This window comes from Cnephaeus nilssonii (assembly GCF_951640355.1).
Source record: "Cnephaeus nilssonii genome assembly, chromosome: X".
NCBI lineage: Eukaryota > Metazoa > Chordata > Mammalia > Chiroptera > Vespertilionidae > Cnephaeus > Cnephaeus nilssonii.
In genome coordinates this window covers 4,867,742-4,883,107 of record NC_137071.1, presented here as the reverse complement: position 1 = coordinate 4,883,107, position 15,366 = coordinate 4,867,742, and the positions used below count along the sequence as shown (strand labels likewise).

At 39.9% G+C, this 15,366-nt stretch overlaps 1 protein-coding gene across 1 annotated transcript in view; it reads right to left on the bottom strand.

The window, feature by feature from the left end:
- Window positions 1-1,395: 1,395 nt before the first annotated feature.
- BMX (BMX non-receptor tyrosine kinase) overlaps window positions 1,396-15,366 on the bottom strand; it is a 46,531-nt gene continuing 32,560 nt past the window's right edge. The window contains exons 14-19 of the mRNA XM_079765818.1: window positions 14,378-14,549; window positions 11,312-11,528; window positions 10,347-10,411; window positions 6,656-6,774; window positions 3,719-3,876; window positions 1,396-1,750 (exon numbers count right to left, since the gene is read on the bottom strand). Of these exons, the coding sequence (XP_079621944.1) occupies window positions 1,676-1,750; window positions 3,719-3,876; window positions 6,656-6,774; window positions 10,347-10,411; window positions 11,312-11,528; window positions 14,378-14,549 (806 nt within the window). The 3' untranslated portion in view covers window positions 1,396-1,675. The remainder of the gene's footprint in view (window positions 1,751-3,718; window positions 3,877-6,655; window positions 6,775-10,346; window positions 10,412-11,311; window positions 11,529-14,377; window positions 14,550-15,366) is intronic.

The window sequence follows — 15,366 nt, the reverse complement described above, 5'->3', positions numbered from 1 at the left end:
GGGATAAGTGGGACAAGAAAGGGTATGAATGTCTCTTGAGGGAGATGATTAACTTATAGCTAGAAAGTAGTAGCAGGGCTTAATTAGGGTGTCTTTTCATTGTAATACGGCCCTCAGCATAACCTCTCTTTCCCTTCTTGACATTATAGAGATGACAATGAAGCACTCCAAGAGAGATGAAAACCTATGTGTTCAGCAGCAGGCTGTGAAGGAGGGAATTCTCAGGAAGAGTTTTAAAGCTAAAGTATATTGTAATAATAGCCATGAGAAACTAAACTCATACTTCTGCACCTTTGTGTCAAGAAGGAAGACTGAAATACAAACTTCAGTTGTCAAACTGGCCAGAAGCCCTAGGGCCCCAAACTCAAGGATTTAAAATGACTAGAAAGCAACAATCTAATCAATTCTAGACATAAGATCTTCGTTACACTTGAGTTGAGATTGATAATGGTTAAGGGTAAGGAAAAAGGCACAGTTATACCTTAGCACCTTTTAAAATTTGCTCTATGTGAAACATAGTTAACATATGGAACTAGAGGCCTAGTGCATGAAATTCATGCATGGGGGGGTGGGGTGGGGGAATCCCTCAGCCCAGCCTACACCCTCTCCAATCCGGGCCATCCCTCTCATAATCTGGGACCGCTGGCTCCTAATCGCTTATCTGCCTGCCTGCCTGATCACCCATAACCCCTCTGCCTTTCTGCCTGATTGCCCCTAACTGCCCTCCCCTGCCAGCCTGATTGCCCCTAACTGTCCACCCCTGCTGTCCTGATTGCCCCTAACTGCTGTCCTCTTGCTGGCCTGATCACCCCTAATCACTTCTGCCTCTGCCCCTGCCACCATGGCTTTGTCCAGAAGGAAGGCAGGACAACCAGAAGATGTCCAGTCAACCTGGTCTAATTAGCATATTACCCTTTTATTAATATAGATAATATTGTTGAACTTTAGCTTTCTATTTGTGTACATGGTGACATAAAGTCATTGTTCTAATCTAAGCTTCAAGCAAAGCTTGACAATGGTCTGTGATGAGAATTGTGTTATTTGGATTAAGTTGTGGACCACCTAGTAATGACCACCATATAATGAAGTCTCCTAGGGCAGTTCTGTCTGTACAGGAACATCTGGACACTTGTTAAAAATGTAGATTCTCTGGCTGCACTCAGACCTGCTCTACCAGAATCTCTGGGGTAGTTCCTAGGAATCTGTATTTTAATAAACTCTCCATTTGATTCACATGCATGTTAAAGATTGAGAACATTGAAACATGAAGGCAAATGTCCACATTTTTGTACTTATTAATAGCATATTTAATTATCATGGGAGTGACGATATAAAGAAAAGAACAAATATGGAACAAATAATTTTTCAGTTCTGTTCAATCTTCACATGTGGTATATGCCCTCTTTACTGCAATCAGGAAATGTGCTTCTGCTATAGGCTTGGAAGTATAATATTAAGAGCAGCATAAACAAAATTATTAATTTGACCTAAATTTCAAGGAAATCTTTTCTTTCCTACCTTGTTCATTTCTAGATAATATAACAGACAAAGAGCACACAGAATACCATTAAGAACTCACTAAATTAGGTATTCTGTGCCTTGCTACTTTCCTTAAAAAGAATGAAATGTTGGCTAACATTTATATCCATTCTTATCAGATCTCCTAGTTTCTTCTTTAAGGCTTGTCTTTTTCCCGAAGTGGTTCAATGGAAGACAGAAGTTGCTGAAATGTGGGACGCTTTTCTGGAAGCTAAATAAAAGAAAAACACACACATTGGTTTAGTTTATGATGGTTGTGATTAAAAATAAAATATATAAAATATTTATACCTGAGTCCTAAAGCTAGCAACATTTAAATGTGGAAACACTACAGACATTTTTACTAAAGAGACAACAATTATAGTCCTACAAATTGAAAAGAAAAAGTAAAAGTATCTTTGTTTACATAAGATATGATTGTATACTTGGAAAAATGAAGAGAATCCATGATAAAACAAACCATTATAATAAAGGAATTCATCAGAACAGTATATAAAATTAACATACAAAATCAATAGCCTTCATATATATGTACAATAACCAATTAGATGATATGAGAAAACCCATTTACAGTAGCAACAACACCAAGATAAAATACTAACAAAAATGTACCTCCAAATCAAGAAAACTTTAAAACACTGCTAAAAAGTATAAACTTAGATTTCAACACATAGAAAAAAACATTGCTTGTTCTTGAGCATTACAAATCAATATCATAAAGGTGTCAAATTTGCTAAGTTAAAATATAAACTAAATACGCTCACTTTATAAAGGAATTTTAAAACTTGAGGCAGGGAAAACAAAAACCTGTTAGAAAAAAGAGCAAAGACATGACATATAATTCTCAGGAAGATATACAAATGCCCTTAAAAATATACTTCATTTATAATGAATAGGGACATATGAAAGCTGCCCTAACTGCCATTTCTCATATATCTGATGGGCAGAAATTCAGATAAATTGGAACCTAATGAAAATTGTGAATGTTTTGCAATAAAATATAAAGTTGAGGGGAGAGCCCTAGCTGGTTTGACTCAGTGAATAGAGCATCAGCCCACGGGTCAAGGCCAAATACCTCAGTTTCAAGTTTGGGGCACGTGCGGGAGGCAACCAATTGATGTGTCTCTCTCACATCAATGTTTCTCTCTGTTTCTACTCCTCCCTTCCACTCTCTCTGAAAATCAATGTAAAAAATATCCTCAGGTGAGGATTAACAAAAAAAATTGAAGGAAGACTAAAATGCTCACTAGATGCAAAACCTTAATCGGGGATTGTTTCAGCAAACCCCTCTCAATGGATTCTACCATAATTCACACACTTATGTGGAGCAGCTGTGGAAAGAAGGCAGTTCCTTCCTGTTCAGGGCTCCCTGTCCAACTGATGGTGCAGTCCTAGTGTCTGGAGCTAGAGTGGCGAGGGTCAAGGAGGTCTGGCTTCAACTCAAAACCCCTTGTTTGCTCCTCTTCTTCAACTGACCAGTGATGGCAGTAAGTCCTGTACTTGTTTCTGTTTATATTGCGCCTGTATAATGTGCATAGTTATAAACTGCTTGGTGTTTTCAGTTCCACAGTATGAGTACACGTGTGTGTGTGTGTGTGTGTGTGTGTGTGTGTGTGTGTGTGTGGACTGAGTTCTGTGAGGGCAATCAATCTGCAATTTCAGCTCCATGTCTACCCCAAAACGTATTCTTATTCCTTATCTGCATGGAGTGCTTTTACTCAGCATTTGGTAAGTGTGGGAAGAGAGGACGGGGTCATGTCCATTATGTATTCTCTACACATGGTTATAAGTTATCTGTTACACATTTTCTACTCGAGGAGAGACCACATAATGTGGTTAAGAACAGGGACTCCAAGACCAGCCAGTCAGCGTCTTAATGGCTGTATGACCTTGGGCAAGTCACTTAAACGTCTCTGGGTCTGTTTCCTCTTCTGTTAGTTTTAGCCACTATATCAGTGTGTTTACTGATGAATAAATAAGCTAATATTTATGAAGTTTGTCGAACAGTGTTGGGTATAAGTTGTTAAATGTTGGCACCTGCATTTCTTGTTTTTAATTACAAACACTTGAGGGCAGAGGTTCCCGGCCATTTCCACCTGATCTGAAGCTGGTGCCTCCCCCTCAACAATGCTTTACCTAGGGGTGACATGGCACCCAGTTCCCCTGGTGGTGCACTTGCCTCATGCCAGCAGCTGTACATGATCTTGTAGACGGTGTCCGATGCCAGTTTGGGCCGGTAGAGCCTGTGGCCCTGGGAGACCTTCACAACCACCTGGGAATTGTCGTACAAGTCGTAGGGCTGTTTCCCCAGGCTGAACACTTCCCACATCAGGATCCCTGCACCACATCGAGGGGCGAGAGGCGGCCGGCAGACAACAAGGAAAGAGAGCCAACATCAGAGGGTACACAGTGTGTTGAATGAGCTTCACGTGCCAGGTCAGGAAGGCTATGGGTCAGAGCGAGGGAGCCCTGGGAAATGAGTCCTTGCAGAAAGGACAGGGTATGAAGGGTGGGTCATCACTTCTGGAGCCTGGGGGTCTCTCCTCCATGTTTCCTGAGTTGCAGTCACCCATTTTTGCTGGTTAAGGGGTAAATAGCAAGGACAGCTGCAGGGGCAGCTACTTAGGGCCAACATTCTTGGGCTGCTCCAGAGAAGCAACTGGGGTCTGGGTAAACCCACAAACTACTCAGCTCCAGCTCTTAGGAGCTATTGATCAAAGTCATCCCTTTTCCTTTCTCTCTGCCTTGGCAGTTGTGTGAAGTAATTTCATTGCACAAATTACCTTTCAGAGGAAATGTAAAGATAAAATCATTGAAAGTGTTGCTGCTTTTCTTTTTGCCACAGTGGGTCATTATATTTTGTGGGTCTCCTTTTGAGAATCCGATAAAAGCCATTGGCTCTCCCTTGGGAAAATGAATGCACAGCATTTCTGTGTTTGGTTTCTGGATGTCCACAGTCCCCCAACCAGGGCATCATGAACTCCAGGTTAAGAAACCGAGTTCTGGTTATTGTAGTCAACAGGCTGGCACTTGGAGTCAGTCAGATGTGGCCTTTGAGGCCCAGTTCTGCCACTTACAGTCTGGGCAAGTTTCTTACCCTTCTCAGTCAGGTTCTCTGTCTATAATATGCAGATATTTGCACATCATATAGTTACCATGAGGATTAAATAGGGAAAAACCCCACACAGAACACTTTAAAGAGCACAGGGCATTTTAACTGCTCTCTAAATGGTGGCTATTTGCCATCATCCTCATAGCCAAGTGAGAGAATTTCAACAGTCAGCCAGCGTCAAAACCGTAGAAAATCAGAAATATGTAAGGAGGAAGAAAATTGTTCTAGAACCATAACTGAAGTACTATCTTCAAAAACTTCTCTGACTTTTAGGGCTACAAATTTTATGTAAAATATTTACAATAGGATAATACTACAAGTTGGTACGGCTGCATTCAAAAAAACATTCTGAAACAACTATCCAAAGCATGTTACTCCCTCACAACACTCTTCTTTGGAAGGATAGCATCTTATCTCAAGAATAATTTCATTGCTAAAAATATCGGTGCAACTTCTTTTTGAGAATTGCTTTCAGAGGTCCTGGTTCATTTTGAATATCTTTATTGGGGACAAATTATTTAAGAATGGATTTAGTTTTTGAAAACAGCCAGAAAATGCCAGGAGCCAAGTTCTGGTGCAAAGATAAGTACTTAATCTGGATAATTCAATTTTTGGTAAAAAACAAGGTAGAACTATTAAGTAAGCATACTGTTTTTTTTAAAATACCTTTCACAAGGCATATTAACTGGAGCAAGGAGATTGAAACCAACTTTGACAAGTTAATCAGCACAAAATATTGTCAAGTATTCACCAAAATCCTATCTTTGTGGTTTTTCCTTTTTCTGTATACACTGGATTATTATTATTTTTTACAATGAACAATAGCACTTTTACTAAAGGAATGATTTTTTTTTTAAAAAAATCATGTTATATAAAAAAGTAAATGCCTAACTAAAATTTGCTTTTAATTTTTTTCTATGATTTTATTTTCCATCACCATTTATCCCCCCTATCTTCTTTTCCACCTCCATCGATCCCCTCCCGCCCCACAATCACCACACTATTGTCTGTGTCCATGACTAAATTTTTCTTTTTAAAGGCAGTCTTATAGATGTCATGTAGAAAGTCAAATTATGCTTATGGACCAAGACAAGCATGAAATAGGTTTTAGTTGAATTAAATACATTCTATAGCTTGATAATAATTTGGATTATTTATCCTGGATGGCATCTGATGGTGATTGTAAACAGGTCTGACATCCCTCACAATGTAGAAAAACATCAGCAAATCTACAAAATCACAATTTAAGAATTATTCCAGTTTTCTAATTATTGTTACTAAATTTCAATATAGATCTTTTAATAAAACAGAGGCCAGAAAACTTTTTCTGTAAAGGGTCACATAGGGACTATTTTAGTGTTTTTTTTGGTCATGCATCTATGGCAACTACTCTACTCTGCTAGTGCTGCACAAAATCAGCCAGAGACAATGCTAAAACCAATGGGCATGGCCTGGTGCCAATAAATTTTTAATTACAGAAACAGGTCACTGGATTTGGTCCTGGGCTGTGGCTTGCTCATCCCTGATTTAAATTAGGAATTTTAATGAGGACACTAGCTGAAATTGGTATGGGCCAAAGAGAACACTGAGTCATATTTGTTTTCTTACATCAGGCATGTCCCCCAAATGGGTCAATTCAGAAAAGAATGTTTATCACAGCTGCTTTCATGCTGAAAATAGATGATTCCATTGTAAACCCTTCAGTGTTTTGGACTTCATGCAAACTCGGTTTTCGTTTTCAATGACTCATTTTTAAAAATTGCTTGAAATCTTCAGTAGAACAGCTTTTATGAGAAGGTGGTAGCAGGATGCAAAGTATAGAATATGTGCAGACATCATAGCACCAACTCAAGGAAAGATCATTTTCTATCTCTTGCTTGCCTACAGGTAATTTTGTAAGTGCTCAGGGTTTTTGCTAAAAATGGATGTTGTTACCCTTGTGGTTTCCTGTTGTGGAAGCTGGCTTGTGAAATGGGGCTGAGGCCTGTGTGGCCACATTCTTACCGAATGCCCATACGTCTGACTTGCTGCTGTATTTGAAGTAGTGAAACACTTCTGGGGCTGACCACTTGACGGGAAACTTGGTTCCTACTGAGCTGACATACTGGTCATCAAGAACATACCTGTGTGGGAGGGGGAGGACAGCAATACAGACCTTAAGCTGCTTGGCTGTGCAGAAAGGGAAGACCTCTGCTGGCTGCCATTGCCTGGTGGTAGGTAGTACAGGCAGCCAGTCAGCCGGATGCCTTCATGTTCTGGATCTTTTGCTTCCTTTCAATGTGTATACTTAGCTAGAGCCTGCTTATGACTTTTAAGTTTTAAAAAATGATACCTAACTTTGAAAACACCAAAATATGAATGCAAAATGTTTGGTAAATATAGAAAAACACAAAAATGTAAACATAAAGTCACTCAGAATCCCACCCCAAAGATAACCTGTAATTCTACCACTCAAGATACATTTTTGCTTACAGTTTCCAATCTTTTTTTCTATATATAACATGAAAAAAATTGGGTTTCTGTCATGTTGAAATTTACTTTTATTTTTCCTTTAACAGCATATCAAGAACATTTTGTCCATATGGTTACATTTTCTTCTGCATCGTCATGTTTAATGGCTGAATGCCCTCTTAAGAATTTACATAATTTGTTTAACCATGTAAATGCTTCTAATATTTTGCTGTTATAAACAATGATGAACAAAAATATCCTATGGAGTTATTAAGACCATAAAAATATATGTTCAAGGATATTCACTATACTGTGGCTTATAATAATGATAATGAAAACAATCTTAATGTCCACATGTTGAGGAGTGAATTAATATAATATGGTACATTAATACAATAGAATAATATGCAGCTATTAAAAAATAAGATAACTCTATATTTACCATAAGAAAAAGAGGCCGTGGGTATATGGTTATATGTAAAAGCAAGTACATATAATGTGATTCCACCTTTATAGAAACAAACAGTAAATGTACTTATTTGTGTACATGATTGGGTATAACTAGGAATCAGGTATGGAAGGACATCCACGAAATGTGTTAGCAATAATTACTACTAGTGCTGAGAACGAGGTAAAGGGTCAAATTCTACTTTTGACTTTATACACCATTGTTATAGTTCTCACAGTAAGCACATACTATTTATATAATTAATATAAGGGAACCCAATATATTTGCCCACAAAAACAAATAAATAATGACTCATAAATAGGACAATAAGAAAATAAAAATTATGAAAACTGAAATTTTAGATATTATTTATAGGAAAACTATACACAACAAAATATGTTAGAGATATTTACCATAATTTAAAACATCAGAAACAGCTGGTTTGGCAAGTCATTCTATGCAAATAATAGTAATAATGAATAACAACTTCATCCTATCTAATAATAGAGTAAAATGTAAATTACCATCACTCCGCTACGCCCACGATTGGGCGGTGGGAGGCTGGGGGGCGGGACTCGGGGTGGCCTATCCGGCCATTGAGAGGCACGGATCCGCTGCCACTGAGGGGGGTGGGACTCCCGCCCCCTGCGACTCTCAACGGCCAGATCGAGGCCAGATCCGCGGCCACTACGGGGGCCTGCGTGGACACCCAGCTGCGCCTCTCAACGGCAGGGTAGCCAGGTGTCCGCGGCAGCCCCCCTCAGCGGCCGTTGAGAGGCGCAGGGGGTGGGAGTCCCGCCCCCTGCGCCTCTCAACAGCAGGGTAGCCCACCTCAGCGGCCACGGACCATCAAAAGCGTGGGAGCTCGGTGCCTGTCCGCTCAGGCACCCAGCTCCCCGCGATCAAAAGCAAAAGCGTGGCAGCTGGATGCCTGTCCGCTCAGACACCAGGCCTTTCAGAAGCCTCCGCCGCGCTGGAGGCTTCTGAAAGGCCTGGTGCACCAGCAGACAGGCACCCAGCTCCCCGTGATCAAAAGCAAAAGCGTGTAGGGGACCCTACACGTGCATGATTCAATCATGCACTGGGCCTCTAGTAGGATTATATATAGCACCTTCCGTACTTTTCTCCCTGGGCCTCTTCAGCTTCGCAGATACCACAAGACACCCAGAAATTACATTGGCATCCCCCAACTGGTAATTTTGTGTTGTTTAACCCTTTCTTCAAATCATTAGGACCAAGTTAAGTCACAGGCATCTGAATGATGTGACACATAGCTTTGTGACAGAAAGGGCCTGGTGCATGGTCCCCAGGATCCCTTATTCAAAGTAAGACTTGTGTTCCCCTTTTTCTAAGAAACAAAGGACTTGAAGTATATTCCTTGTATATTGGCACAACAGCCAATATTCCTACTTTAAGAACAAGGTGGGAATCAGCCCTGTTCTGGGAGCTTCTTTCTGCCCTCAGGAGCAAAGAGCAGCTTTTTCTTTTGCATTTGAGAGAGGTACCGTATTTTCCGCCGTATAAGACGACTGGGCGTATAGAAGATTTTCCTGGGTTAAAAAGTCGTCTTATACGCCAGAAAATACTGTAGATATATGGAATGTCAATGCAGGAGACTCAGTGTATCATGTTTGGAGTGATGGCAGGTAGCTCAGCTAAAGGGTATCTTGCAATACTGAGGGGTCCCAGAAGAGGAGCACTTCCTAATACAGAATTTTGGAGAAAACTTAGAGACAGATCTTCCTATGATGTTTTAGGGCTATGTTTGCTAAATACAGAGCTGGCCTTGGTAAACTTGTCAGATCTGTTTGAAACTGCATTATTCCTCCTCAGCATTATGTGAGTTTATGTTGAGTCAGCACAATTTCACAGCTGTATTTTGTCTCAATGTCAATAACATCTACTTGCCCTTTAGACCAACTGTTGGCATTTTGAGGGCAGGGACTATCCCATTCATATCAGTATGCCCCATAAGTCCAAGGAGTCTAGTAGGAACTTGATAAATGTTTGTTCAATGACCAGGCTAGCATGTATGTTTTCATTTCCTATATAAAATCATGAAAATTGGCTTTAAGGCTTAAGTAGTATGAGAATTCAGAATTAGGGAATGGAAGACTTTTAAAGTGCTATCAGAATAAAAATGATTCTCCAAATGATGAAGTGGTGATAGAACACCCATCAAGAGAATCTCGGAGTCTACTTTCATGCCTTACTTCATGATAAAGATAATTTAATGACATGACAACAAAATTTTCCAGGTGCTAATGCTCTACCCATTTAGATATACAGTATATTAAGAAAACCCCCAGACAGGGCTAAAGGAGCCTTGATGATTCTATCTATCTATCTATCTATCTATCTATCTATCTATCTATCTATCTATCATCTATCTATCATCTATCTATCTATCTATCTATCTATCTATCTATCTATCTATCTATCTCTATCATCTATCCATCCATCCACATATTATTTATCCAAATCATCTGACTGTTACATGTTATATTTAAATATTTAGGATCTTGTGTGGAATTTATTTATAAGTTTAGAAAATATTTATCAGGATGTTGAAAGAACTAAAAGGGACTTTGTATAATTTCTAAAGTGCAACTTCACCTTACAGGTGAGGAAATGTGTTTCATAGGTAGGCAAAGGTAGTATGGGGAAGGGAATCCAGGTTTCTAAGCCCCCAATTCAGCACACATTCTGTATCCCCACAGAGCCTTTAATTATGATGGCATTGAGTTGAGAATGGAAATCCCCCTTTCATTGGTTGCCCCTTTGGAACTGGCTTACCTCGTCATTCCAAAGTCAGATACTTTCACAGAGAGATCACTGTCCACCAAGCAGTTCCGAGCAGCCTTTGGAGAAAAAAACCCAACAACACAAAATCATCAAGTAGTAAAGGTGACCATGAATCTTCTGTCATCTTTCTTCTCTTTGGCAAAATTCCCCGGAAAATCTAAGATTTCCTAGCAAAACCCCAAATGTTGGGGAGTTGTCTTTTTTCCCTTTGCAATTTTTGATTTTACAAAATAAAAACGTGCTCTCATAAGTATTTTCACCCATGCATCCATCCTTGTCAAACACAAAAGGTATTACACATTAAACACAGAACCTGAGCTCCTCAACGAGAAGGGAAAATCAGTTCGAGAGGCTTCTTCAAGGATACCATGCAGCAACATGCACTTTTAAGATATAAATGCTGTACCAGAGACTCAAAATGTACTTGCCTAGTGTGCATGGCATGTTTTCTGTTCAACACAAGAAAATCTCTAAAGATAAATACCAGTGCATACCAAGCAGAACACTTTCCCTCCCCTTCTGACTCAAACACATACACAAATTTCATTTCTCTCTGCTTTTTGTTTGTTTTTATATTTTCAGTTATTGTATTAAATGACTGCTTTAGCACTAAGCCCTTCTTAGAGTAAGGGTCAATTTGGGTTTAATGGTTCCTAGAAACACTAAATTGACCAAAGACTTTCCTTTCCATCCCTTTTCCTTCAAACGACACACAACTACAAAGATCTTGATGGCTTCTTTTACTCTCTCCATTCTTTCTGAACTTCAAATATTTTAGTTTGAAATTGTGATTTTTTTAAAATTATGAAAGTGTCATGTGCTTAAGCAAGTCACATGTGAGCAAAGTAATAGCTAAGGTGGCCTCCTTGCCGTTCCTCCCAATGGCCCCACTGCTGGAGGTGGGAACTGTGGATTGCTTTCTTTCCTTTCTTTGAGTTTCCAATGGCTTTGCTTACCAAGTCCCGATGTATGAACTGGTGGCTCTCCAAGAAGGCCATGCCTTCACAAACATCATAGCACATTTCTAAGAGCTGGTAGGTTTCAAGTCCTTTTCCATGACTCTTCAGATAATTAAGCAGGCAGCCATTGGTTATATATTCAGTCACTATGTATATAGGGTATCTCTTTGAGCACACTCCATAGAATTTCACCAGCTTGGGATGGTTGAGTTTCCTGGAAACAACAGATTTTCAAAGTTAAATATTGAATTTCCACACTCCACTTTCCAGATGTCCTGAAAAAGTATCACTCTCAAATATTTGTTTGTTGAATTCCCCCCTTCTACTTGAACAGGGAAAGAAGAAAAAGTTTTGAATCTTATTTTGGATCTTATTAGTCTTCGAAGGAAAAAATGCTGTCTTACATTGGACATTGATAACCCCAGCAGCAATTTAGTGGTTATGGATACTGTGCTCAACTTTCATTCAGAGAAGCAGGGAAGCAATGGAAATCCTGTTTAGTCTAGTGGCATCTCGAGGACTTCCATGACTGATTTGGATGAACCTACACCTTAAAATCACACACTTCCATTTTAAAGCATCTAACTTTCATGTCTAAATATTTTGTTCTAAAAAAATTGTATCAAAATATTAATGGCATAGATAAAATGAAAATAGGCACTATGTTAGGGAAATAAGACTAGGCATAATTTTTCTTTTAAAAAAAACTCATTACATTGTTACATTATTTTTTCAATAATAAATTTAGAAAATAGTAAAAACATGACATAGCACTTCTAGTAGGTTATGATGGATGGACACTCATCTGTTATGATGTTCATCAACTTGTCCTTATGTAATCTATTCTTATCAATTTACAGGATGATTCTTCAATCTTCAGATGTGCAAAGTTAACCTAAACTTAATGTGTCAACTTTTAAATGTTTTAATAATTGAGGAATTATTAAATATTTAGTTAATTTCTTTCTTCTTGATTTAACTATAGGCACATGCCTTATCATATTACTCAGGGTGATGAGCCCAGTTATGCATCTTTCAGCAACTGTAGAGACCTGGTACTCATCAATTCTCTCTTCAGAGGGAAGGCTTGTGGCAGGACAAAGGTCCGTTACCCAATAAAAGCTCTTACTTGAGCAAATTCTGTCACTAACCAGAGGGCACATGGTGGGAACACCATGTCAACTGGTATCCCCCACCTGATAAGCCTCAGTTGATCATTACATGTGGGATTTAACATTTACCCTTACGGTACAGTTTGACCTCTTTTTTATAACTAGGTGATTTGTTAATGACTTTTTATGATTCTGCTTGATTACCAGCCTTCTAATAGCAAAAAGTATGTTTTAAAGTTATACCAGGACATGGGGGTGGAGGGGTTACATCATGAGCCTAAGGGAGTTTCTGTGAGATTTTTCTGTCCTACCAAAGGAAGAAGACATCAGGGCTCCCTCCCCAGTTTTATGACAGTCCAATTGCCAAAAGCAGAATGAGCTATATAATTTGCAGGAACTGGAGCAAAATGAAAATGCAGGGGTGCTTATTTAAGAACTAGAGGCCTGATGCATGAAATTCATGCATGGGGTGGGGGGTGTCCCTCAGCCCAGCCTGCACCCTCTCACAATCCGGGATCCCTCGGGGGATGTCTGACTGCCAGTTTAGGCCTGATTGGGCTTAAATCGGCAGTTGGACATACCTCTCACAATCCGGGACCCCTCGCTCCTTACCTCCCGCTTGCTCGCTCCTAACAGCCCGCCTGCACTTGCCAGCCGTAAGCCCAGCTTCTGTGGGAGCGCACTGACCACCAGGGGGCAGCTCCTGCATTGAGCATCTGCCCCTTGGTGGTCAGTGCACATCATAGCGACCAGTCTCTCTGGTTGTTCTGGTCGTTCCGCTGTAATGGTCGCTGGGCTGGGCTTTTATATAGATAGATTATTAAGAACTTCAGATGGTGACAGAACTGCCTTAAACAAAGTGTGGAGCCCTTCTAAGGGTGGGCTACATGCCCATGTAGCCAGCCCTAGCAAAGGTTTATATTCAGGAAAGTCTCAGACAAAGCTTTATGGTTAGATACGCTTCAAGGTCTGATTCATCATATTGACAAGAAGAGGTAGAATCATTAAATTAATTCTTTGTACTTGCATAGGAGAGAGAGAGAGAGAGAGAGAGAGAGAGAGAGAGAGAGAGAGAGAGAGAGACTGAATTAAAACAGAGAGAAAGAGAACACATACACATACATACATATGTAGTGCTTGGAGTTGAAGCCCATTGGGAAGGATTTGTTCATTATCAGTGAGGAAAGAATAGGGTAAGAAAGGGATTTATCAGACTGTATTGAAGGTACCAGAAAGCAAAAGGATATTGCCTATAGGGCATTTGTTTTCAGTATTGTCTTAGTCCTAGCCACTAGAGGCTCCTGCCCTCACGCATGTGCTTTACAGGGACCCACTGTGTTCTGCATTCCACCATGTACCTCTCCACAGGGCAAGGAGGCCAGAGGGCCAAGGAGACATGCTCACTCAGAAACCATACATCCCTTTTTCCATCACAATTGGTGTACCAGGACTATAATCCCCTGTCCACATAGTCCTGAGGCCTCTTCTAGGACCTGTGCAGACTCTTTTAGGATCTGCCCCCCAGGAGTGAGCCACCTAACCAAGATAATTAGCCAATAGTTGTTTGTGGGATACACAGAGGGATCTTGGATATATGAATGCTATGTTTGAACACAAGTACTGAATATAGTGCAGGACAGAGCAGGGATTGGGAGGAGAAAGGGGAGGGGGAGTTTGTGGGGGCCATGGACCAGAGGTTGGTTCCTCTAAAGAGTCTTCAGAATTCTAAATTTGAATATGGCCTTTCAGGCTGTCATGAAGGTATACTTGTCAAAAGAGGAGCACAGCCTATTTTATTTAAGTGTGTTAGCTTGATTTTTAACTTCTAAGCATTTATATCTATGGTATGTGGCCACTTGCTCCAGGCCTTGCAAATATTAGAGTCAGGCCTGTTAGCATGAATGTCCTCTCATGGTGAGGGCTAAACTGCCTTTCCTCAGAAGAAACTTACATCATGGTCTGAGCCTCCTGGAAGAATTCATCTTCTGACATGGAGCCCTCCTTGATCATCTTAATGGCGACATCATACTGCCCCTTCCATTTGCCCAAATGGACCACTCCAAACTGTCCACTTCCCAGCTCTTTCAACAGGGTAATCTCTTCTCTTTTCAGTTCCCAGATTCCTAATAAGGCAAGACAGGCGCTCTTTAGGATGAGAATATAAGGCTTTGGGGCTAACAACTTCCCAAGTAATTTCTTCCCCAGGAACAGTTTCGTATTGGCAATATGAAGAACAGCAAGAATTTTTAGTTGACCACTTAAAAAACCCTTAGTAATGTGGTCTTATGACCTATTAAGGCCACATGGTAATACCAATAGGACAATATATTTCTTAAAGCAGCTATAATCATTGAAAAGAAAGCTTACAGTAAAACCACTTTGCCCACCAGAGGCATCATGGAAAGACTCAGTGTCAAAATGTGCTGGTGCTCTTAGCTTGGTAAAATATCATATTTTCTTAAATATGTGACCTGGGTGGATGTCATTATCCTAAATACACAAGGGTGAAAACTGGCTCCCTTTCTTCCAGGCGCAAAATCCTAGAAGAAGAACTAACAGGTAATGGGGTTCTAGAAGCTGATGATGGATCTAATAAGAGAAAAATTTTGACAGTCTTTTTGTCAAATGCTGGAGAGATTACAGAGTTAGGTTGGGAGGACAGAAAAGTTATTTGTTTATTTGTTTTTAGAAAATGAACAAATATATTAGAGCTGAAGCCCTCCCTGGCACAATCTGACAAGGACAGCCTTCCTGTCTTCCCTATTTTTTTTCAGTGATAGATAGATAGATAGATAGATAGATGATAGATAGACATAGATATAGATATAAATATAGATATATAATATTTTTGTTGATTTTAGAGAGGAATGGAGAGGAAGAGAGAGATAGAAACATCAAAAACATTAATGAGAGGGAATTATTGATTGGCTGCCTCCTGCA